General features: G+C 44.9%; 1 protein-coding gene across 2 annotated transcripts in view; it reads left to right on the forward strand.

Annotated features, from left to right (window-relative positions):
- Window positions 1-14,852: 14,852 nt before the first annotated feature.
- PXDN (peroxidasin) overlaps window positions 14,853-24,463 on the forward strand; it is a 292,748-nt gene continuing 283,137 nt past the window's right edge. For both annotated transcript variants that reach the window (XM_082249023.1, XM_082249024.1), the window contains exon 1: window positions 14,853-15,145. In XM_082249023.1, coding sequence (XP_082105149.1) covers window positions 14,961-15,145 — 185 coding nt within the window. In that variant the 5' untranslated portion in view covers window positions 14,853-14,960. The remainder of the gene's footprint in view (window positions 15,146-24,463) is intronic.

Raw genomic sequence — 24,463 nt, forward strand, 5'->3', positions numbered from 1 at the left:
CAGGCAGAGGCAGAGGCAGGCCGCAGGAAGCACAGGCACCACCACAACATAACACTTATGGTCCATGGACCATGGATGGTCGGATAATCATCATAGCCGTCATGTCTCACTCTTCTTGGTTCAAAAAAGCCACCCATGACCCGTGTGTATATAATATATTAATATTTTATATTGATTATTTGATTTTCAAATGGCACATTTGCCATGGCAAGGATTAGGCCCTCTCCACGGTCCACCTCACTCACAGAGAGAAGAAGATGAGATAACGAAGAAAATGCTCCGAGTCCTGCTCCCGCGTCCCGCCGCCCGCGTCACAACTCCTCTCAGTAAGGGCCCTAAGGGGTGGAGTCTGAGTGACACACAACACGTCTAGAGGCGGAGACCTCGAGTGGGAAGACGGCAGCACGGCTCCTCCAGTGCGGTCTTAACTTGAAGATCATGACAGTGATTCCGCGGGCCGCGGCGCAAACGAGGCTGTGGGATTGATTGAATTGAGTTGTGCTGCCTACTGCTACACGCTACCTACTACTACTACTACGAAATTGTGAGTCAGTATATTTTATTTCATTTTTATATATAAAAGCGGTATTGTTGAGCACTACTAGCCACTAGATCTCCTGGCTGTCACTTTGTCACATGTTGGGGAATCACATCGGCTCGGCTCCAGAAGTGGCGGGTGTCCCCGTCATCCTGCCAGGGCCGCCAAGAAGTTCATCACCTAATCTTAAGTTATTAATATCTTATGAGGAGAGGACCTATGAGATTGAGAATTTAAATAATTAAATATATATGGCTTTTTGAACCAGTGCAGTCAGTGCCAGTGCCACCCAGACGCTATCCACTAGTGCCACCACCATTAAGTGTGTTGGTCGGTCACTCAAGCACTGAAGGAGGTGGAAGCATCTGACAAGTGAAGTGACACTTTAGATTTGCACACTGGAATTCATTTATGGACTTTTCGTTATAGATAGGTTTACACACTTCAACTTGTTGCACGCACCTGACCTAACTTATTTCATAACTTATTTTATTGTGATTTATTGTCATATTTTATATGAATTGAATTTACTGTTACATTGTGGGAATAATTATTTTCAATGCATTTAGGCTTTAGCACATTCATGTCACTTTATTTTTGATACTGTGTGGAGTGTGGGCAGGGCACTAGGGGCAACGATGATATTATATCGATTGCACAGGCACTTTATTCGCACAGCCAAGTTGTGTTTGTTAGTAGTTTCTTGATGCACTTTAAGCGCTGTAGCACCATTTATTTGTTTGTGTCATATTTTCTTTTTATTGGAAAGATTTGGTGTAGCAGCTTTTATTATACACAGCCTTTATTTTCCTATGCGCTGATTTACAAATGACATTATACACATTTTTTTGAGCTTTATGCAACCTGCCATCTACTGTTCTGGTAGTGGTAATTTTTTTAAAAGTAACGAGTAACTATGCAGCACAAAAAAAAATACTTGAGTAGAAGTATCGAAATCATCGAAAAAATGTAGTGAAGTAAAAGTTGAAGTAGGAGAAAAAAATTCTACTCTAGGAAAGTACAGATACCGCATTTTGGTACTTAAGTACAGTACTTAAGTAGTTCTACTTCGTTACTATACATCTCTGGGCCTTAGGTTGTCGACCTGAGGGCCTGAATAGCGGACATGTGGTTTCAGATGGAAGATCTTTGAACCTGACGTTTGTGTGGCAACCCTGGTCCCAACATAGCTGACAGAGGGAGAGTCTAGAGTGCATCTGGTCTGGTATCACAGAGAAAGAAGGCTACCGCTGGTACTTCAGGAGCCTTATGAGTACAGACACCCTAAGGATCCTTAGACAGTTAACCCCTCTTGTGCTCTAAGTCAGCTGTGGGCCCACACAAAAAAGAAAGGTGGCTAGTGTTCTTAGAGCTTGTCCAGAACCATCCACTACTTTACAAAGGGTCATTGCCCCTTGCTGCTGGGAAGAAGTCTGCATGTGCCTTTGTAAGAACTTCAGTCAAGTTTCACTAGGAGAAGAATGTTGTAAATAGTTCAAATTTGGAGTATCCTACTATATCCCTTCCTTATCTGAGGTCTTCAAATAAGCAAAAAAAAAATCCCTATACTGGTTATTGGAGACAACGAGCGGAAGAATGTGTGAACCTGGCTGTGTGGGAAATACCCTTTGACTGGCTTCAGATTAAAAGGTGGGAAGGACCCGGGCAAAATACCAACGACTCCTGCGGGGATAGCTCTACACGCAGGGGCTCGTCCTGGAAAAGTGTTAAAGAGACTGTCATGTGTTGTTATGTGGATTGAGGGACTGCATTCGGAGGGAAACTGTTTTATGCCAGTCTGTGCTACAAGTTTGCTGCCAGTGCAGAAACATTTCCAGGGTGTGGCAAAGAAAGAGTTAACTCAGGGCTCGAGAACCAGAGTAGTTAAGAGAAGTGCAGCACCACTTAAATATAAATGTACACAGATGAATATTAATGAGTGCAAATAAAGTGAGGAAGTGCCATAAATAAATTTAAAAAATTACAATTTATAGAGAAATTCATACATTAAAATGAATGATGTCATAAAATCGTTAAAATTGGTGCAAAAATTCATTATAATTAATCAAAACTATGTAGAAGTCCCAAGACATCAAATATATAGAAAAATGAATATATATATATATATATATATATATATATATATAATGTAAATCCAGTGCTAAAAAACCTTGTGCAAAAATTCAAATAAGTGAAATACAAAAATCATAAAGTGCTATTGCTTGAAAGTGAAGCTTCTGAAATCAAATTCTTCACCACAAAAAGATTGGCCGCTCACCTCACTTTCTGACCCCTGTGTTACCAGCGGGTCAGAACAAGCAGTTCCCAAACAGGAATAAAATCCTGTGGATGATGGTCAGCCAATATCCTGTGAATCTCAATCTTCCGCACTCGCTGCCCTTAGAAATAGCTCCAATATGGGACAAAAAGAGGGACAAATCTAGTGCTCTCTGTATGCAAATCTTTATTTGGCAAACAATAAAAAAAGAATATTCAACTCACATTGACAGGCACAATCAGTTGTGCGGGCTCTATATCGCAATCCTCTCAATACTGGATCACTCAGCAAGGAGACATCCAACAGTACCTGGACGCCAATAGATCTACATCGGGAGCATCCCAATGTTGACAGATCAGCAGAAACACTTGGGTGTGTAGGGACCATTCCCCTGGACACAGCTGCTGGCGACTTAAAAAGTCCGCCTGCCAGTTGACTACCCTTGGAATGAATACTGCTGACAGACATGGAACATACCTCTCTGCCCATGATAGGATATGGTTCACCTCTTTCTGAACAGACTAGCTTCTGGGACTGCCCTGATGGTTGATATAAGCCACTAGGGTCGAGTTGTTGGACTGAATCCTGGCAGGACATCCCTGTAGTCTGGATGTCCAATAATTCAGTGCCAAACGGGCAGCTCAGATTTCCAAAATGTTGATGGGTAAAATCTTTTCTGTCCGAGACCACGTTCCTTGGGCAGACATATCCTCCAGGACAGCACCCCAGCCCAGCAGGCTGGCTTCTGTAGTTACCACCTTCCAGGCTACCGGCAGAAAAGATTTCCCCTTGATTAAGTTGTTGGGAACCAACCACCAATCCAGATCCCACCTTACTCTTGGGGGAAGGAGTATTGGGCAATCCAAGGCTTGGACTTTCTTTTTCCAAGCTGAAAGAATACTGTTCTGAATAAGTCTGGAGTGGAACTGCGCATAAGGAATTGCCTCAAAGAAGGACACCATTATGCCTAGCAACCTCATGCACAGCCGAATGGAGGGAAACATTTTCCCCCTTATGATCCGAACTAGCTTCTTTAGAGCCAGAACTTTCGCTGATGGCAAGAAAATCTTCGCCTTAGCTGTGTCTAAAACCAGACCTAGATATTCCAAGACCTGAACAGGCCGTAAGGCCGACTTTTCTCTTTTGATAATCCAACCCAGACTTTCTAAGAACTGGATTGTAAGAGACATATCTTGTGTCAGACCTTGGTTTGGATGATTCTTGAGCAGCAGGTCATCCAGGTATCCTATTACTGAGATATCTTGAGCCCTTAAGGAGGCCAATACCAGCGCCAAAACCTTTGTGAACACTCGAGAGGCTGTGGCAAGGCCGAAGGGCAGAGCCACAAACTGGAAATGGCACTGCCCCACTGCAAAACGTAGAAACCTTTGATGGGGCCTGCAAGTTTGCAAATGAAGGTATGAATCCCTGATATCTATGGAGGCCATAAAGTTTTCTCTTCCTAGAGAGGCTACTACCAAGCAGATTCATTCCATGCAAAATGACCGAATGGTCAAATATTGATTTAGAGCCTTGAGATCCAGAATGGGTCTCACTTTGCCATTTGGTTTTGACACTGTAAAGAGGTTTGACTAAAACCCTGTGAACCTTTCCCTGACTGGAACCTCCACGATTACACCCTGGATTCACAGGTTCTCTAGGGCCTTGAACAGGGACCTCCTTTTTTTCTGGGCATGTAGGAACATTTGAGCCCAGAAACCGATAGGGAGGAAACTCTCGAAACTCTATCATGTAGCCCCGCGCTACAGTGGATAAGACCCATTTGTCTTGAACCACTTGTTCCCACGTTTTTGAAAACTGTAAAAGTCTTCCCCCCACCTGAGTGAGTGGGGACGCCCCTTCATAAGGCGGACTTAGAACCCATTTTACCAGGCTTTTGGACCCAAGGCTTTTTTGACTTTGAGGCTTTCTGAAACCTGATGGCTGAGGCGGTCGAGACTGCTTCGATGATGCTACATTGGTAGGGACAGTGACACTCGGAGCCTTAAAAGATGGATTTTTATTCCTTCTCTTAACAGGCAATAATGCACTCTTCCCCCTCTGAGATTTTCTGGATATATTTATCCAGATCCCCCCCAAAAAGACATTCCCCATGAAAGGGGAAAGCTGTTAACAATTTTTTACAAGGCATTTCTGCCTACCAATTTTTCAGTTATAGAACTCTGCGCATATGAACAGAGAGGAGGGCCAACCGGGATACTTGTTGGATAGAATCCTTAAGCGCATCAATTGAAAACAGCAAAGCATGAGAAATCTCTGCTAAATCATCCGCAGATTCACTACAAATAGATAGATCCTTAGAGAGCCTCTTAAAATAGTCCTTCAAGGACTGACAGACCCCTATAGCTGCAATAGCTGGTTGAACAGCAGAGCCAGCAACAGCAAATGAAGCCTTAAATAAGGATTCCAGTTTCTAATCTGCGGGATCACTTGGGCATTATCAACTGGACAGGTTAAATTCATATTCACAGAAGAGATAGCCGCATCAACAGACGGCATAGTCCACTTTTTCTTGAAATTCTCCTCCATAGGATATAACAAAGAAAATCTCATTGGAGGTATGAACAAACTGTCAGGATAATCCCAATTCGAATACACCAACTGCTGCAGCAGGGGGGTGAAAGGGAAAGGCCTGAACCCCTTGTTGAGGGCGTAAAGAGCCTAGCGAGGAGTAAGAGACCTCAGATACCTCTGAAGGAGGCGATTTAAACCCAACCCGCACCATTTCAGTGAGGGATTGAGTCAGCAATCTCTAGGAGTGAGATGCTGTAAATGGCTCCTCAGACTCAGAATCCTCTGAAGAGGAAATATGATCAGCCTTTGACTCCTCCATGTCACCAATGGCTACCTCCTCATCATCTTCAACTGCCCAATCAGATTCTGGGCCAGAAGCCCCCGTAGGACCTTGGGCTATAGGCCCCACCTCTTTGCTGGACCCAGGTGCAGGAGAAGGGGATCTAACCCTTTTCTTCCCACCCTGAGAAACAGAAGAAATCATCCCGGCTATTTTACCCTCTAGGCTAGCAAGGGCAGATCCCAAGTCATCCTTAGTAACATAGGGAGAAACAGAAGCATCAGAGGTAGCAACAATACCTGAAAGACGTAAAGGCTCGGATTGGCCAGTATCTTCAGGTCTTTCTGGGGAAGAAAAAGCAGTGGGAACCAGACTAGGAAAATGTAATCCTGGTGCGGGGTACTTGACGCTTTCCCTGCTACGCCACCACTTCTTTTTCTGGAAGACATTGCTTTAAACATATAGAAGACCCAGAATTAAACGTTTGCACCAAGGTAGATCTACTGTGATCAGCATTAACAGCGATCACAGAAAAACAACCACTTTTTTCCTTTGCCATGTACTGAAACACATGCCCAAACCAAATAGTTATTGTTATCAGCTCTGTGTCACGTGATGTACTCCAAGAAAAGGATTTTACAGGTAAGCTGTAGGAAAAATCCTATTTTTTACCTGCAAAAAAAAAAAACAATATTTGCATTTATTTATTTTTTAACCACATAACGACCGCCCGCCGCAGTTTTACTGCGGCAGGCAGCCGCTCCTGGGCAAAACGATGTAATGTTACGTCGCTCACTCAGGAGACTCTAGTGGCACGCTCCTGTTCCCGCTCGTTAGCTGGGGAGCCAGTGCATGTGACCGGCGGCTCCGATGGCGGCTGGCCACTCGCGATCTCCCGCAGCAGAGAGAGAAGGACAGATGGCTGTTGTAAACACAGCCGTCTGTCATTCTCCCTGAAGTAATCACAAAGGCTATGTGATCCTGCTGTATAGGATTGCATGTCTCTGTGATTACTTCACAAGCCACGCCCCCTTACAGTTAGAATCACGTTCCTAGGGACACATTTAACCCACTGATCACCAGTAATGTTAACCCATTCCTTGCCAGTGTCATTTTTACAGTAACAGTGCATATTTTTAGCACTGATTACTGTAGGAATGTCACTGGTACCCCCAAAAGTATCAAAAATGTCAGTTAGGGGTCCGATCTGTCCGCCACAATGTCGCAGTCCCGCGAAAAAAAACGCAGATCGCCACGATTACTAGTAAATAAAGAAACAATAAAAATTACATAAATCTTTCCCATAGTTAGTAAAAGCAATAACTTTTGCGCAAACCAATCAAAATACGCTTATTGCGATTTTTTTTTACCAAAAATATGTAGCAGAAAACAAATTGGCCTAAATTGTTAAAAAATTTAGATTTTTACATTTTTTTTGAGAATTTCATATAAAAAGAATGTGAAAAATATTGTAATTTTTTCAAAATTGTCGCTCAGTTTTTGTTTATAGCGCAAAAAATAAAAATCGCACAGGTGATCAAATACCACCAAAAGAAAGCTCTATTTGTGGGAAAAAAAGGCATCAATTTTGTTTGGGTACAGCGTCGCACGACCGCGCAATTGTCCGTTAAAATAATGCAGTGCCGAATCGCAAAAAATGGATTTTTGTAAGAACTTACCGTAAAATCCTTTTCTCTTAAGCTCATTGACAGACGTAGTCTTCTTGATTCTCAAGAGCTGGGTTATGTTGTCTCCGCAGGAGTAGGACTAGGCAGAATGACAAAACGTTCTGGCTCCACCCTAGGGGGCAGTCCCTGAGGGTATATCCTCCCTTTCTCTGCTACAGGGAATCAGTTCTGTTTAAAGCAGTACAGAGAATTTAACCCAACCCAACTCAATGATAGAGGGGCGGGTACTACGTCTGTCAATGAGCTTAAGAGAAAAGGTTTTTTACGGTAAGTTCTTACAAAAATCCATTTTTCTCTATCGCTCATTGACAGACGTAGTCTTCTTGATTCTCAAGAGCTGGGACATCCAGAAGCAGTGCCACAAATGAGGGGTGGGATTGACAAAATCAAATCCAATCTAGTAGGCCCAACCGGTGCCAAACTAGAAGTTTTAAAGGCTCATTATAAACAAAGAATGAGACTAAAAGAAAAAATTTTCCAACGGAAAAAAACCCTCGAGGTAGACCACTGGTCTCCTCAAATTGCGGCCTGCAAAACCTTGCGGCCAAATGAGGCATCAGACGATGCCATTACATCAACTTTATAATGTTTAGAGAAGGTATGCAACGACGACCAGGTAGCCGCCTTGCACACCTGGACCACTGACGCCTGATGGCGAAAGGCCCATGACGCACTAAGTGCCCGAGTGGAGTGCGCCTTAACAGGGAACGGGGGCTCCCGACCCTTAATAGAATAAGCCTGTACTACCGTCTGTCTGATCCATCTGGAAATGGTCGCGGCAGATGCAGGCAACCCCTTTTTGGGTCCATCTGGGATCACAAAAAGTGAATCCGTCTTGCGAAACGAGTCTGTCGTTTTCAAGTATACCCTGATCGCCCGGACCACATCCAAGGAGTGTAACGCAAACTCCCGAGGATGACTGGCTTAGGACACAGGGAAGGTAATACAATCTCTTCATTCAGATGAAATTCTGAAACCTGAAACTTTTGGTAGGAAGGATGGATTCGGACGAAGAACCACCTTATCTCTATGAACCACCAGATATGGTGAACGACAAGATAATGCGGCCAGTTCTGACACCCTGCATGCAGAAGTAATAGCCACCAAGAAGGCCACCTTCTGGGACAACGTGGGTAAAGGAATCTCCCCAATATCTTCAAAGGGAGGTTTCTGAAGAACCGACAACACTAAATTAAGATCCCAGGGGGGTAACGGCGCGTGCACTGGCGGAGCCAGATGTCGCACCCCCTGGATGAAATTCCGCACCAAGGAATGAGTAGCCAAAGGCTTCTGAAAGAAGATGGCTAATGCTGAGACCTGACCCTTGATAGTACTCAAGGCCAGTTTCTGCTCAACCCCTTGTTGCAGAAAAGCCAATATTCGACTAATCGAATAAGACCGAGGACGGAACCCCAAAGGTTCACACCATGCAATGTAGGACTTCCATGTGCGATGATAAATCTTTCTGGAAGTCGCTTTCCTTGCTTCAACTAGAGTAGGAATAACTGAAGCTGACAAACCTTTGTCCTTCAGCACCTGGGTCTCAATAGCCAGGCCGTTAAAGCCAGCGATCGTAAAGCAGGATGGAAGATCGGTCCCTGAGACAGTAGATCCTCCCTGAGAGGAAGTCTCCATGGGACGTCCGCCACCAGTCTGACCATGTCGGCGTACCAAGCTCGACGAGGCCAGTCCGGAGCTACCAGGATTACTGGGATTCCTTCCTCCTCTACCCTGCGAAGAAGTCTTGGCAGTAACGCGAGAGGAGGGAAGGCATATATTAGCTGGTATTGCCCCCACGGGGCGATCAGTGCGTCTGCGGTTTCTGCTAGAGGATCGCGGGAGCGAGCCACGAATCTCTGAACTTTCCTGTTGAATCGTGATGCCAACAGATCCACATCCGGGGTGCCCCACCGTAGGCACAACTGGTGGAAAACGTCTGGATGGAGGGACCATTCCCCCTGATCCAGGGTCTGACGGCTGAGATAATCTGCCTGCCAATTCTCCACCCCCGGAATGAACACCGCAGAGATTGCTGGAACAAATCGTTCCGCCCAGCGAAGAATGCAAGCCACTTCTTTGGCCGCTCGGACACTCTTGGTGCCCCCCTGATGATTGACATAAGCCACGGCCGTGGCATTGTCCGACTGGATCCGAACCGGGCTGCCCTGAAGCTGCTCGGTCCAGTGAATCAGACAAAGTCTGATCGCTCTCAGTTCCAATACATTTATCGATAATCTGGATTCTTCCGGGGACCAAAGTCCCTGGACAGATAACTGACCAAGAATTCCTCCCCATCCGGATAGACTGGCATCCGTGGTCACTATCGTCCAATATATTGGCAGAAATGACTTTCCCTGGCTGAGCATTGGAGACCGAAGCCACCAAACCAGAGACTCTCTGGTCTGTTTGCTCAATCGTATCTGATTGTCCAGGGATTCCGGATTCCAATTCCATCTGAGAAGAATCTCTTGCTGAAGAATTCGGGTATGGGACTGGGCAAATGGGACTGCTTCGAATGAAGCCACCATCAACCCCAGAACCCTCATGCACGTCCGAAGGGAAGACCAGCTGTTGGACAGTAACAACTGGACTGCTGATTGAATCTTTCGAAGTTTCCCTACCGGAAGGAAAACTCTCGTCCTGACTGTGTCTAGAATTAGACCCAGATATTCGAGCCTCTGGGTGGGAACCAGAAATGACTTTTGCTGGTTCACCAGCCACCCGAATTCCTGTAAAGAAATCATAGTAATTTCTATGTTTTGTAGCAAGGTCTGAGGAGACTCTGCATGAAGCAGAAGATCGTCTAGGTAACCTAGAATCGATATACCTCTTTGGCGCAGAAGTGCCAACATAGGGGCCAACACCTTTGTGAAGACCCGCGGAGCCGTGGCGAGACCGAAAGGTAACGCCACAAACTGATAGTGGTTCTCCTCTACGGAAAAGCGTAGAAAACGCTGATGTCCTGCGAAAATGGGAATGTGAAGATAGGCGTCCTTGATGTCTATGGACGCTAGGACATCCCCTGGATGCAGGAAGGCTGCTACCGTGCGAATGGACTCCATTCTGAATCTTCTTATGTTGACGAAAGAATTGAGCGCTCTTAAGTCCAGAATTGGACGCACTTTGCCCTCTTTCCTGGGTATTGTAAACAGGTTTGAATAAAACCCTTGAAACCGTTCTGTCCAAGGAACGTGGACTACCACTCCTTGTTGTAGTAGATCTGTGACTGCTCTCCGCAGATCTTCTAGACGATCCGGAGATAGTCGGATATTGGAAGGGAAGAATCGCGCCGGTGGGAGAGATCGAAACTCAATCTTGTACCCTGACTTTATGACTTCGCAAACCCATTTGTCCGGGATTCTGGAAAGCCATGGATCCGGGAACCGGCGAAGACGTCCCCCCACCCCAGTTATGGGTGGGGGCGCACCTTCAGGCTTTGGATGGTTTATCTTCAGGTCTGGAGGGGGCGGGCTTTTGCTTGCCCGACCAACGACCCCTGACGCCTCCTGCAGGAGCTTTGGAGGACTTAGTTTTTTCACCCGCTGGACGAAAAAACCTCTTGTGAGCAGAAAAAGAAGGCCCTCGTCTTTGACGAGTTCCTCTACCTTTAAAATTTTGCGGTAAAAAGGTGCTTTTTCCACCGGTGAGATCCTTAATGATCTCATCTAAGTTGGCTCCAAATAGACGCTCTCCTGAAAAGGGGATATTAGCCAATGCTTTTTTGGAACCTTGGTCGGCTATCCAACCTTTTAGCCACAGTGTACGCCTGAGAACCACTGCTGAGACTGATGCTCGCGCCATTAATGGAGTGGCGTCTAACGCCGCATCACATACAAACTGTAACCCCTGTATCATTTGTTCCAACAAATCTGATACCGCCTGAGGGACTTCTTCTAAGTCCCGGCGTAACCACTTGGTCCATTCAGTTACAGCCTGCGAAACCAGACCAATAGCAATTATTGGCCTGAAAGCTGATCCAATCAAGGAAAACATGGTGCGAGACATAGCTTCTATCTTGCGATCCACTGGATCTTTAAAAGACGGAGCGTCTTCTAAAGGAATAACCGTGGCTTTATTCAATCTAGCAATAGGTGAATCCACCACAGGTGGTTCTGTCCATTTCTTAATAAGGGTTTCCTCAAACGGATAACGCCTGTCAATGTGTTTAGAAATATTAAAAGTGCGTTTTGGCAGACGCCATTCTTCATCGATTGGATTGCCAAAACATTTGGGCAATGGAAAAACCTTTGCCACTTTGATGCGCTTTTTAGTCCCAAAAGGGATCTCAGTTTCCGCTATTTCTGATGGAATACCCTGTAACCTTAAAGTCTCTTGAACAGATACAATGAGTGCGTTTACCAACGCTTCCTCTCGGGCTATGGCAGATGCCGAAACATCCTCCTCACTGTCTGAAGAGACAGGACCCGAGACACCAATACCAGATGAAGTACCTGCAACTGCAGAAATAGGCTCAGAGTCTGAATCCGAGGTCTCAGATAATAAGGGGTTAGGCGGGGGTCGCTTTCTTGCGCCCTGTCTCTGACAAGCCACTTCCACCCGGGACACAAAAGTTTCCATAATAGCTGACAAAGATTCAATTGTCAATGGGGTGCTGGAGGATCCCGCAGACCCCTCGAGGGGATCCGGAGGAGATACATGAGTGGCAGGGTCCATGTTAATACAGGACACCTTTGCCAGCAAAAACAAAAAAACTTTTTTTTTTTTTTTTTTTTTTTTGTGTGTCTCCCCCTAGCGCAATAGCGCCCCTCAGAGTACCTGCTTCTCGATCCCAGAGAGAGAGAGAGGGACCCCCAAGGCTCACCAACCGATGCAGTGCAGTTTCCAACAAACTGCAGCCAGCGTCTGTCTTACACAGACTGGAAGGAGCTGTTTGCTTTTTCCCGGGCAGAAGGCGTGGCTCCGCCCCCTGTGTATGCCTTCCGGCGTTCCCAGCCCTCCACGAGGAAGCTGGGCTCACAAAACATGGCCGCCCCCATAGAAGAGACATAAGACTCCAAAAACATGGCGGCCGGCGTGACCTGAGGACATATATGCATTCGGTCTACGGCAAAATGGCGGCGGACCGCCGATATCGTCTTCCCAGCACATCCACCTGCACTCTGCTGAGAGGTGACATATGGATCAACAGAGATACACTGCACATAAGGTAGGATTATACCTCCTATGTCTGCTGTAATGTTACAGTCTGCTGGGTAGAGTGTTAGCTCTTGAACCAAGTCCACTTCCCACAAACACATGCTGTATTACAAGGGGGACTTGTAAGTATCTGATATACACTGACCATATATGGAGGGGCCCATAATATATACTGCCTCATAAATGAGGAAAAAAGGGAACGTTTACTCACCATACCGAACCGACAGGCACCCTCTCTTCACAATACCCTCTCCACCGGGGTGGGGGTTTGTGGACGCCTCGACTCTCTGGTCCTGGCGTCCAAGCGAGCTTTTAACTCGCAAAGTCAGTCCCTTTACTGGGACTCCGTCGCGGCCGACTCAGCGCACTGGTCTGCACGCGCTTTTAGGCAGAAACCGGGGTGACCACTGGATCTCAACATCCAGCCCGTCGCCCGGCCCCGCATACTTACTTGAATATGTCGCGGCCGACCAAGCGCAATGCCATGGTCTGCACGCGCTCGTAGGCCGGCTGGGGTGACCACAAGTGTCGCCCAGTCCGGCATTTTTGCTTGAAGATCTCACAGGAAAAAAACACTGGAGAAAACTACCTAAAAAATGTCTTTTTCTTAAAGAAAAAAAGTCTTGCCAGGACCAAAAGATCCCAGCAAGGAACTTAGGTCCTTACTCCTGACTAGACAGAAAAAAACTGATTCCCTGTAGCAGAGAGAGGGAGGATATACCCTCAGGGACTGCCCCTAGGGTGGAGCCAGAACGTTTTGTCATTCTGCCTAGTCCTACTCCTGCGGAGACAACATAACCCAGCTCTTGAGAATCAAGAAGACTACGTCTGTCAATGAGCGATAGAGAAATAGGGCCTTGTCATTGAGCAGCCAAATCCTCCGGTCCTATAGTGGTTAAAGTGAACTTATTCTTTAAGATGTTACACATCCTTTGTTTTGGTGCTCCTGGAATGTGCAGTATTTTTCTAAATCAAACTGTATTTCATTTTAAAAAGTTTAATGGGAGTTTTAGCCCCATTACATTTCTGTGCCTCATAAAAGTGGTGAGTAGTACATAGAAAGAAAGACAGCAACCAAGCAGAGTCATATCAGTACTGAGGTACATTCTGATTGCTTGCTATTAAGGGTATTTATAATTTTAAATCTGTATTGCTGTTTACTCTCTGAAACTGCATGTAAATTTGGTCTGTGCAAATGGGGCAAAAAGCTATATTATCTGTAAATGTGGAAAATTCTGCATTATGGAAACTAGTTGGTGCTGACTCTTTATATAAATAAGTATGCTCCTCAGTGCCATCCAGTGGCCATAATTCTAATTGCAGAGATTTTAGCTGGAGAACATTGGATTTTACCCCAATTGCAAAGAATTAAAGCAGCATTAAACCCAAAACCAAAAATGTACTATAGTGCACCTTACCAATCAGTAGATATGGTGCCTGCATTTGTTTTATTTTTTAAGCTTTTTTCCCCTCTTTTTTCACCTGGTGATCTTGCCAGTAACACACCTCCTGTATTGAAGTGCCTACATTCTGGCTGAAGGAGCACCTTTAAACAGTATTTTCAGTCTTGGAGGAGGGTAATGTTAGATGTACTAGCAGATTTAAATTATGTATACAAATTGAAGCCAAACTCCAGTTCAAACTTTATAATCAGTTACAGCAAACAGTTATTTTCCTTTTGTGATAAATAGTTTACATAAATATAAGCTGATAATTGCAAACACTCCTGTCAGTGGTAAATGGTTTCTCTCAACCCTGTAATCGCTACATCTGCAGGAGAGCTTGTGCTTTTGAAAAATGACAGACTTTCTAGCTGGATCACCAGGTGAAGATAAAGGTAAAAAATCCTAAAAAAAAAGTAGAAAAGTAATGCAGCTCTCACATCTGAGAATTTGTACCCGGCAATACAATAAATGTTTTCTTTTTTTTTAATTGTCAGGCAGTTTCAATGGAGGAAATGTTTTGCACGTTTAAATACACCTCTATGTGTTATCTTGCCCTTTCCAAGACTATCTGTACCGCTTTGCTATTGCATTATAATAATAATAATAATTCAGTGGCACTTTCTTGCTGATCCATTCCACATGCACCCTATGGAAATGCAGTTCTTAGGAGGAAAACGGGTTCCAGCAGGACATGGTGAAATGCACTCAGACAAAGCTATGCGAAGACTGAAATCCTAGATGGAAATGGTCAGTGCCAACTGCCGCTTGCTGCCAGCTCTCTGCAGTGCCAGTGCTACAGTATAGTGCTCATACCTCGCACGGCCACGAGATGGCGCCTGAGGCTGTGCCTCTAGAGCACAAAGCGTCACATCCTTTGGAGAGCTCCGAAGAGGAGAGAGCGGAGGAATGTGTGCAGACCGGAGCCTGTGTGTGTGAAGGGAGGTTGTGCGGCAGCTGCCTCCCTGGATCCTGTGTCCCCTTCTCCTGTATATATGTCCTCTTCCCCGGCCGGCCCTCCCTTAGTCTATCCCCTGTCAGCATGGAGCTATTCAGAGCCGGAGCTCCCTCCTGTGTGTGGCTTGTCCTTACAGCGGGACTATTGCTGGGACTCCCCCGGGAGAGCAACTCCTGCCCCAGCCGCTGCCTGTGTTTCCGGAGCACCGTACGCTGCATGCATCTCATGCTGGAGAGCATTCCTTCCGTCTCCCCGCAGACCACCATTCTGTAAGTCTACCATTCATTCCTTCCTTTATTCATTCATTCCTTCCTTTCATTACTCATCCCTTCCTTCCATTATTCATCCCTTCCTTTATTCATTCATTCCTAACTTCCTTTATTCCTTCCTAACTTCCTTTATTTCTTCCTAACTTCCCTCCTTCCTTTAGTCATTCCTTTCTTCCTTTATTCCTTCCTAACTTCCTTTATTCCTTCCTAACTTCCTTTATTTCTTCCTAACTTCCTTTTTTGTCTTCCTAACTTCCTTTGTTCCTTCCTAACTTCCTTTATTCCTTCCTAACTTCCTTTATTTCTTCCTAACTTCCTTTATTTCTTCCTAACTTCCTTTATTCCTTCCTAACTTCCTTTATTTCTTCCTAACTTCCTTTTTTGTCTTCCTAACTTCCTTTGTTCCTTCCTAACTTCCTTTATTCCTTCCTAACTTCCTTTATTCCTTCCTAACTTCCTTTGTTCCTTCCTAACTTCCTTTGTTCCTTCCTAACTTCCTTTGTTCCTTCCTAACTTCCTTTGTTCCTTCCTAACTTCCTTTGTTCCTTCCTAACTTCCTTTATTCCTTCCTTTTAGTCATTCCTTTGTTCCTTCCTAACTTCCTTTGTTCCTTCCTAACTTCCTTTGTTCCTTCCTAACTTCCTTTATTCCTTCCTAACTTCCTTTATTCCTTCCTAACTTCCTTTGTTCCTTCCTAACTTCCTTTGTTCCTTCCTAACTTCCTTTGTTCCTTCCTAACTTCCTTTGTTCCTTCCTAACTTCCTTTATTCCTTCCTAACTTCCTTTGTTCCTTCCTTTTAGTCATTCCTTTGTTCCTTCCTAACTTCCTTTGTTCCTTCCTAACTTCCTTTGTTCCTTCCTAACTTCCTTTGTTCCTTCCTAACTTCCTTTATTACTTCCTAACTTCCTTTGTTCCTTCCTAACTTCCTTTGTTTCTTCCTTTTAGTCATTCCTTCCTTTGTTCCTTCCTAACTTCCTTTGTTCCTTCCTAACTTTCTTTGTTCCTTCCTAACTTTCTTTGTTCCTTCCTAACTTTCTTTGTTCCTTCCTAACTTAATTCCTTCCTTTAGTCATTCCTTTCTTCCTTTATTTCTTCCTAACTTCCTTTGTTCCTTCCTAACTTCCTTTGTTCCTTCCTAACTTCCTTTGTTACTTCCTTTGTTCCTTCCTAACTTCCTTTGTTCCTTCTTAAACTTCCTTTATTCCTTCCTAACTTCCTTTCTTTATTCATTCCTTTCTTTATTCATTCCTTTCTTTATTCATTCCTTTCTTTATTCATTCCTTTCTTTATTCATTCCTTTCTTTATTCATTCCTTTCTTTATTCATTCCTTCCTTTATTCATTCCTTTATTCATTCCTTTCTTCCTTCCTTTATTCATTCCTTTCTTCCTTCCTTTATTCATTCCTTTCCTTCCTTATTCATTCCTTCCTTCATCCATTCCTACCTTTATTTCTGAATTGCATGTCACTCACTGAGCAGAGAGGAGGGATGGGACAGGTATTAGTGTATTGCGTAAATACTACAATATTCCCATCTCTCAATACTACAGGTATTGGGGGATGGGAAATACAAGCAAGGAGCTTATCACTTCTCTTTAACTTTTTATCCTCATCCAGGAGCTGATCTCTTCTCCTTACTTCTTATTCTCGTTCAGGAGCTGATCTCTTCTCCTTACTTCTTATTCTCATTCAGGAGCTGATCTCTTCTCCTAACTTCTTATTCTCATTCAGCAGCTGATCTCTTCTCTTTACTTCTTCTTCTCTTCCAGGGGCTGATCTCTTCTCCTTACTTCTTATTCTCGTTCAGGAGCTGATCTCTTCTCCTTACTTCTTATTCTCGTTCAGGAGCTGATCTCTTCTCCTTACTTCTTCTCCTCTTCCAGGGGCTCATCCCTTCTCCTTACTTCTTCTCCTCTTCCAGGGGCTCATCCCTTCTCCTTACTTCTTCTCCTCTTCCAGGGGCTCATCCCTTCTCCTAACTTCTTCTCCTCTTCCAGGGGCTCATCCCTTCTCCTTACTACTTCTCCTCTTCCAGGGGCTCATCCCTTCTCCTTACTACTTCTCCTCTTCCAGGGGCTCATCCCTTATCCTTACTTCTTCTCCTCTTCCAGGGGCTCATCCCTTCTCCTAACTTCTTCTCCTCTTCCAGGGGCTCATCCCTTCTCCTTACCTTTCTCCTCTTCCAGGGGCTCATCCCTTCTCCTTACTTCTTGTCCTCTTCCAGGGGCTCATCCCTTCTCCTTACTTCTTCTCCTCTTCCAGGGGCTCATCCCTTCTCCTAACTTCTTCTCCTCTTCCAGGGGCTCATCCCTTCTCCTAACTTCTTCTCCTCTTCCAGGGGCTTATCCCTTCTCTTAACTTCGTCTCCTCTTCCAGGGGCTCATCCCTTCTCTTAACTTCTTCTCCTCTTCCAGGGGCTCATCTCTTCTCTTAACTTCTTCTCCTCTTCCAGGGGCTCATCTCTTCTCTTAACTTCTCCTCTTCCAGGGGCTCATCCCTTCTCCTAACTTATTCTCCTCTTCCAGGGGCTCATCCCTTCTCCTAACTTCTTCTCCTCTTCCAGGGGCTCATCTCTTCTCCTAACTTCTTCTCCTCTTCCAGGGGCTCATCTCTTCTCCTAACTTCTTCTCCTCTTCCAGGGGCTCATCTCTTCTCCTAACTTCTTCTACTCTTCCAGGGGCTCATCCCTTCTCCTAACTTCTACTCTTCCAGGGGCTCATCTCTTCTCCTCACTTCTTCTACTATTCCAGGGGCTCATCCCTTCTCCTAACTTCTTCTCCTCTTCCAGGGGCTCATCCCTTCTCCTTACTTCTTGTCCTCTTCCAGGGGCTCATCCCTTCTCCTTACTTCTTCTCCTCTTCCAGGGGCTCATCCCTTCTCCTAACTTCTTCTCCTCTTCCAGGGGCTTATCCCTTCTCTTAACTTCGTCTCCTCTTCCAGGGGCTCATCCCTTCTCTTAACTTCTTCTCCTCTTCCAGGGGCTCATCTCTTCTCTTAACTTCTTCTCCTCTTCCAGGGGCTCATCTCTTCTCCTAACTTCTCCTCTTCCAGGGGCTCATCTCTTCTCCTAACTTCTCCTCTTCCAGGGGCTCATCCCTTCTCCTAACTTATTCTCCTCTTCCAGGGGCTCATCCCTTCTCCTAACTTCTTCTCCTCTTCCAGGGGCTCATCTCTTCTCCTAACTTCTTCTCCTCTTCCAGGGGCTCATCTCTTCTCCTAACTTCTTCTCCTCTTCCAGGGGCTCATCTCTTCTCCTAACTTCTTCTCCTCTTCCAGGGGCTCATCTCTTCTCCTAACTTCTTCTACTCTTCCAGGGGCTCATCCCTTCTCCTAACTTCTACTCTTCCAGGGGCTCATCTCTTCTCCTCACTTCTTCTACTATTCCAGGGGCTCATCCCTTCTCCTAACTTCTTCTCCTCTTCCAGGGGCTCATCCCTTCTCCTTACTTCTTGTCCTCTTCCAGGGGCTCATCCCTTCTCCTTACTTCTTCTCCTCTTCCAGGGGCTCATCCCTTCTCCTAACTTCTTCTCCTCTTCCAGGGGCTTATCCCTTCTCTTAACTTCGTCTCCTCTTCCAGGGGCTCATCCCTTCTCTTAACTTCTTCTCCTCTTCCAGGGGCTCATCTCTTCTCTTAACTTCTTCTCCTCTTCCAGGGGCTCATCTCTTCTCTTAACTTCTTCTCCTCTTCCAGGGGCTCATCTCTTCTCCTAACTTCTCCTCTTCCAGGGGCTCATCCCTTCTCCTAACTTCTTCTCCTCTTCCAGGGGCTCATCTCTTCTCCTAACTTCTTCTCCTCTTCCAGGGGCTCATCTTTTCTCCTAACTTCTTCTCCTCTTCCAGGGGCTCATCTCTTCTCCTAACTTCTTCTCCTCTTCCAGGGGCTCATCTCTTCTCCTAACTTCTTCTCCTCTTCCAGGGGCTCATCTCTTCTCCTAACTTCTTCTCCTCTTCCAGGGGCTCATCTCTTCTCCTAACTTCTTCTCCTCTTCCAGGGGCTCATCTCTTCTCCTAACTTCTTCTACTCTTCCAGGGGCTCATCTCTTCTCCTAACTTCTTCTACTCTTCCAGGGGCTCATCCCTTCTCCTCACTTCTTCTACTATTCCAGGGGCTCATCCCTTCTCCTAACTTCTTCTACTCTTCCAGGGGCTCATCCCTTCTCCTAACTTCTTCTCCTCTTCCAGGGGCTCATCCCTTCTCCTAACTTCTTATCCTTCTCCAGGGGCTGATCTCTTCTCCTGGTTTTTGCTCTTCTTCAAAGCCTGATCTCTTCTCCCGGCTTCTTGCTCTTCTTCAAAGCCTGATCTCTTCTCCCGCCTTCTTGCTCTTCTTCAAGGCCTGATCTCTTCTCCCGCCTTCTTGCTCTTCTTCAAGGCCTGATCTCTTCTCCCGCCTTCTTGCTCTTCTTCAAGGCCTGATCTCTTCTCCCGCCTTCTTGCTCTTCTTCAAGGCCTGATCTCTTCTCCCGCCTTCTTGCTCTTCTTCAAGGCCTGATCTCTTCTCCCGCCTTCTTAACCACCTCCTGCAGGGGCTGATCTGTTCTCCTAACTTCTTATCCTCCTCCAGGGGCTGATCTCTTCTAACTTCTTATCCATCTCCAGGGGCTGATTGCTTCTCTTAACTTTCTATCCTCCTCCAGGGGCGATCTCTTCTCCTAACTTCTTATCCTCCTCCAGGGGCTGATCCATTCCCCTAGTTTTTTGTTCCCTTCTCCTGACTTCTGCCCCCAGTCCAGGGTAAGATCTCTAATCACAACTTCAGCTTCTTGCACTCATCCAGAATTTGTTATTTTCCGCTGACTGCTTGCCCTCATCCAGAGTCTGATCTAATTTCCTAACTTCTTGCTCTTCTTCAAGGCCTGGTCTCCTTTCCTGTCTTCTTGCTCTTCGGTCTCCTTTCCTGTTTTCTTGCTCTTCTTCAAGGCCCGATCTTTTCTCCTGACTTCTTGCTATTTTTCAAGGCCTGATCTCTTCTACTGACTTATTGCTCTTCTTCAAGGCCTGATCTCTGCTCCTGATTTCTTGCTCTTCTTCAAGGCCTGATCTCTTCTCCTGACTTCTTGCTCTTCTTCAAGGTCTGATCTCTTCTACTGACTCCTTGTTCTTCTTCAAGGCCTGATCTCTTCTACTGACTCCTTGCTCTTCTTCAAGGCCTGATCTCTTCTACTGACTCCTTGCTCTTCTTCAAGGCCTGATCTCTTCTACTGACTCCTTGCTCTTCTTCAAGGCCTGATCTCTTCTACTGACTTCTTGCTCTTCTTCAAGGCCTGATCTCTACTCCTGACTTCTTGCTCTTCTTCAAGGCCTGATCTCTGCTCCTGATTTCTTGCTCTTCTTCAAGGCCTGATCTCTGCTCCTGATTTCTTGCTCTTCTTCAAGGCCTGATCTCTGCTCCTGATTTCTTGCTCTTCTTCAAGGCCTGATCTTTTCTCCTGACTTCTTGCTCTTCTTCAAGGCCTGATCTCTTCTATTGACTTCTTGCTCTTCTTCAAGGCCTGATCTCTTCTACTGACTTATTGCTCTTCTTCAAGGCCTGATCTCTTCTCCTGACTTCTTGCTATTTTTCAAGGACTGATCTCTTCTACTGACTTCTTGCTCTTCTTCAAGGTCTGATCTCTTCTACTGACTCCTTGTTCTTCTTCAAGGCCTGATCTCTTCTACTGACTCCTTGCTCTTCTTCAAGGCCTGATCTCTTCTACTGACTCCTTGCTCTTCTTCAAGGCCTGATCTCTTCTACTGACTCCTTGCTCTTCTTCAAGGCCTGATCTCTTCTACTGACTCCTTGCTCTTCTTCAAGGCCTGATCTCTTCTCCCGCCTTCTTGCTCTTCTTCAAGGCCTGATCTCTTCTCCCGCCTTCTTGCTCTTCTTCAAGGCCTGATCTCTTCTCCCGCCTTCTTGCTCTTCTTCAAGGCCTGATCTCTGCTCCCGCCTTCTTGCTCTTCTTCAAGGCCTGATCTCTGCTCCTGACTTCTTGCTCTTCTTCAAGGCCTGATCTCTGCTCCTGACTTCTTGCTCTTCTTCAAGGCCTGATCTCTGCTCCTGATTTCTTGCTCTTCTTCAAGGCCTGATCTCTTCTCCTGACTTCTTTCTATTCTTCAAGGACTGATCTCTTCTACTGACTTGCTCTTCTTCAAGGTCTGATCTCTTCTACTGACTCCTTGTTCTTCTTCAAGGCCTGATCTCTTCTACTGACTCCTTGCTCTTCTTCAAGGCCTGATCTCTTCTGCTGACTCCTTGCTCTTCTTCAAGGCCTGATCTCTTCTCCCGCCTTCTTGCTCTTCTTCAAGGCCTGATCTCTTCTCCCGCCTTCTTGCTCTTCTTCAAGGCCTGATCTCTTCTCCCGCCTTCTTGCTCTTCTTCAAGGCCTGATCTCTTCTCCCGCCTTCTTGCTCTTCTTCAAGGCCTGATCTCTTCTCCCGCCTTCTTGCTCTTCTTCAAGGCCTGATCTCTTCTCACGCCTTCTTGCTCTTCTTCAAGGCCTGATCTCTTCTCCCGCCTTCTTGCTCTTCTTCAAGGCCTGATCTCTGCTCCTGACTTCTTGCTCTTCTTCAAGGCCTGATCTCTGCTCCTGACTTCTTGCTCTTCTTCAAGGCCTGATCTCTGCTCCTGATTTCTTGCTCTTCTTCAAGGCCTGATCTCTGCTCCTGATTTCTTGCTCTTCTTCAAGGCCTGATCTCTGCTCCTGATTTCTTGCTCTTCTTCAAGGCCTGATCTCTGCTCCTGATTTCTTGCTCTTCTTCAAGGCCTGATCTCTGCTCCTGATTTCTTGCTCTTCTTCAAGGCCTGATCTCTGCTCCTGATTTCTTGCTCTTCTTCAAGGCCTGATCTCTGCTCCTGATTTCTTGCTCTTCTTCAAGGCCTGATGTCTTTTCCTATCATCTTGTTCCCTTCTCCTGACTTTTTGTCCTCATCCAGAGTCTGATCCCTTTTTCCTATCATCTGGTTCCCTTCTCCTGATGTCATGCCCCCATCCGAGGTCTGATGTTTTCTCCTGACATTTTGCCCTCATCCAGAATCTGATCTCTTTACATGACAACTTGCCTCCATCCAGAGTCTGATCTCTTCTGACTTCTTTCCCCCAATCCAGAGTCTCATCTCTTCCACTGACTTCTTCTGCCTCATCCAGAGTCTGATCTTTTCCCCTGGCTTCTTGCTGTCATCCAGTGTCTGAACTTTTCTGCTGTCTTTATGCTCCTTATTCAAGGCCTGGCCTCTTCTCCTGGCTTTTTGCTCTCTAAATTTGCAGAGCTGGATAGGTTCTTCTTTTCAAGGTTAAAATAAATATTTGAAAAGTATTTGAAGGCTACAGATATTTCATAGAACTTGAATTTAAATTTAGAAGTACACAGATAGAAGTATCTGTTTTCTGGTTTAAAATGTATGTTTTATTGTTTTTCTTTTGATTCTGGATTTAGAGTAAACCCGTGTGTTCAGCTTACCTTGTAAAGTCTCCAGTCAAAGCTTTTTTTTTGTTTTTGTTTGGATAAAGCTAATAAGGGTTAGAAACTTTAATGCTGTCTGTCTACTTTTTTTGTAATACCCTGGAAAAGGGCAGTAAGACCATAAAGCTCGCCATACATGGATTGAAATTTGGCTGGTTGAGCTGGGACTTCTGTACAACCAGTCTGTTGGAAAATGTCAGCACAATCAGTGCTGCCGGTTTTAGCCAGCGGTGCTGATTATTCTTATGCCGGCAAGTATCCCTGCTGTCAGAATACAATATCTCAGTGGGAGTGATTTCCCCCTTCCACATCCAGTGTGTGGATGAAAGAATCGAGTCCTCCTCCTTCTTTTTCTTCTTCTTGTTTTTTCTTCTTTTATTCAATCCACTGGTTGAACGAAATAAAAATAGAAATGTATGGGCTGCCTTAGCAATCGTTTGGTTCTTGCTCTGTCTGATACTTGTTTAAATAGGATGTGAGAAGAAATGTCCCAAAAAGAAACATTGAGAACAAAAAAAGAAAGCCATAGTCCAGCTTTTTCTCTCTATCTGTAGCTGAAAAAAAAAAACTGTTGGCTGAAATTAGGTTTTGAAGATGCCAAGGATGGAAAACCACCAAAACCAACGTTGGCCAATGTGCTTAGAAAGTGGGATGAAGTTGAGCACCATTGTAATTGTGTCATATAGATTGAGTAAAAGAAGTATGTTTTCAGTGGTTTCAATGAATGGGATCCATTGATCTCTAAGACGCTTGTCTCTCGATAACCCGTAAATAACTTTTATCTTGGTTATACGAGAATATGTCAGGTATTTGTGGTGAGTGCTTGTAAAGCATTGACATTCATTCTGCACCTTTGTATTGTTTTATGCCATCATCCCTGGATGTGATCTTTTCCTGACCCGTTACTGGTCTGTTTTGTGCTACAGAAAGAACGTTTCTCATTCTTTGCACTGTAGTGGGATCTCCTAGGGGCTCCGTGTTAGTGAAACTTGCTGAATCTTCAGAGGTCTCATTAATTTTTAACTTTTCAGCTGCTTTTTGTACTTCTCGGTGGGGTGAACTCCCTAATAAGTCACTGAACAAAGGATTGTAAAAGTAACCTAATTGTATGAATATTTTAGCTCCGTAGTTATTTGATACAACTTGTGTTGAGAAGATCAAATGTTTTTTTTTTTTTTTTCTCTAACTGTATTTTTTAGAAATGTTTGACTCTGGATTAAAATGTTAGGGTGCACGCACACAGGATAAAATAATGCCATTTATGCTGACCGCAGGAAAATTTAAGATTATTTAAGTCTTTTTTTAATGTTTTGTTTTTATTTTAATATTAATTTTGATTGCAATGATATACTGTGTACGTGTGTGTGTGTGTGTGTATGAAATATATTTCACTTTTTTTTAACACCTAACATAGCTAACCAGAGGGTTAGCTTGTCTTTTATTTGCCTTCAGTAGAGTTCATGTAATTAAAGACTTTGGGTTGTTTGAGAAGCAGTGGTGGTTGTATTTTAGCCCTTCTATTCTATACTATACTATACTACTCTTTATTATTGTCCATTGTCCTGTTTACATAGCTTCAAGTTATCTTTTAAGCATAGGTGCAACATCAATTACTGCTAATAAGCAAAAACAAATTAGTGGAACGCCAATGGTATTCAACAAACAATGCAGAACTCCAGCTTCCCCACCATAGAAACATGCCAGCTAACTGTTCTATTAAACCCCGTACACACGAGTAGAAATTCAGCCGGGAAATTTCATCCGACGACCGATCTGCCGATTTTCGGCTTGTTAGTATGATGCTTCCGACAACCGACTCCGACTTTTCGGACGAAAAAATCCTGGTGTACAGGCTATATAATTTTTGTCGACTGTCAA

This window comes from Pelophylax lessonae (assembly GCF_965119305.1).
Source record: "Pelophylax lessonae genome assembly, chromosome: 3".
Lineage (NCBI taxonomy): Eukaryota > Metazoa > Chordata > Amphibia > Anura > Ranidae > Pelophylax > Pelophylax lessonae.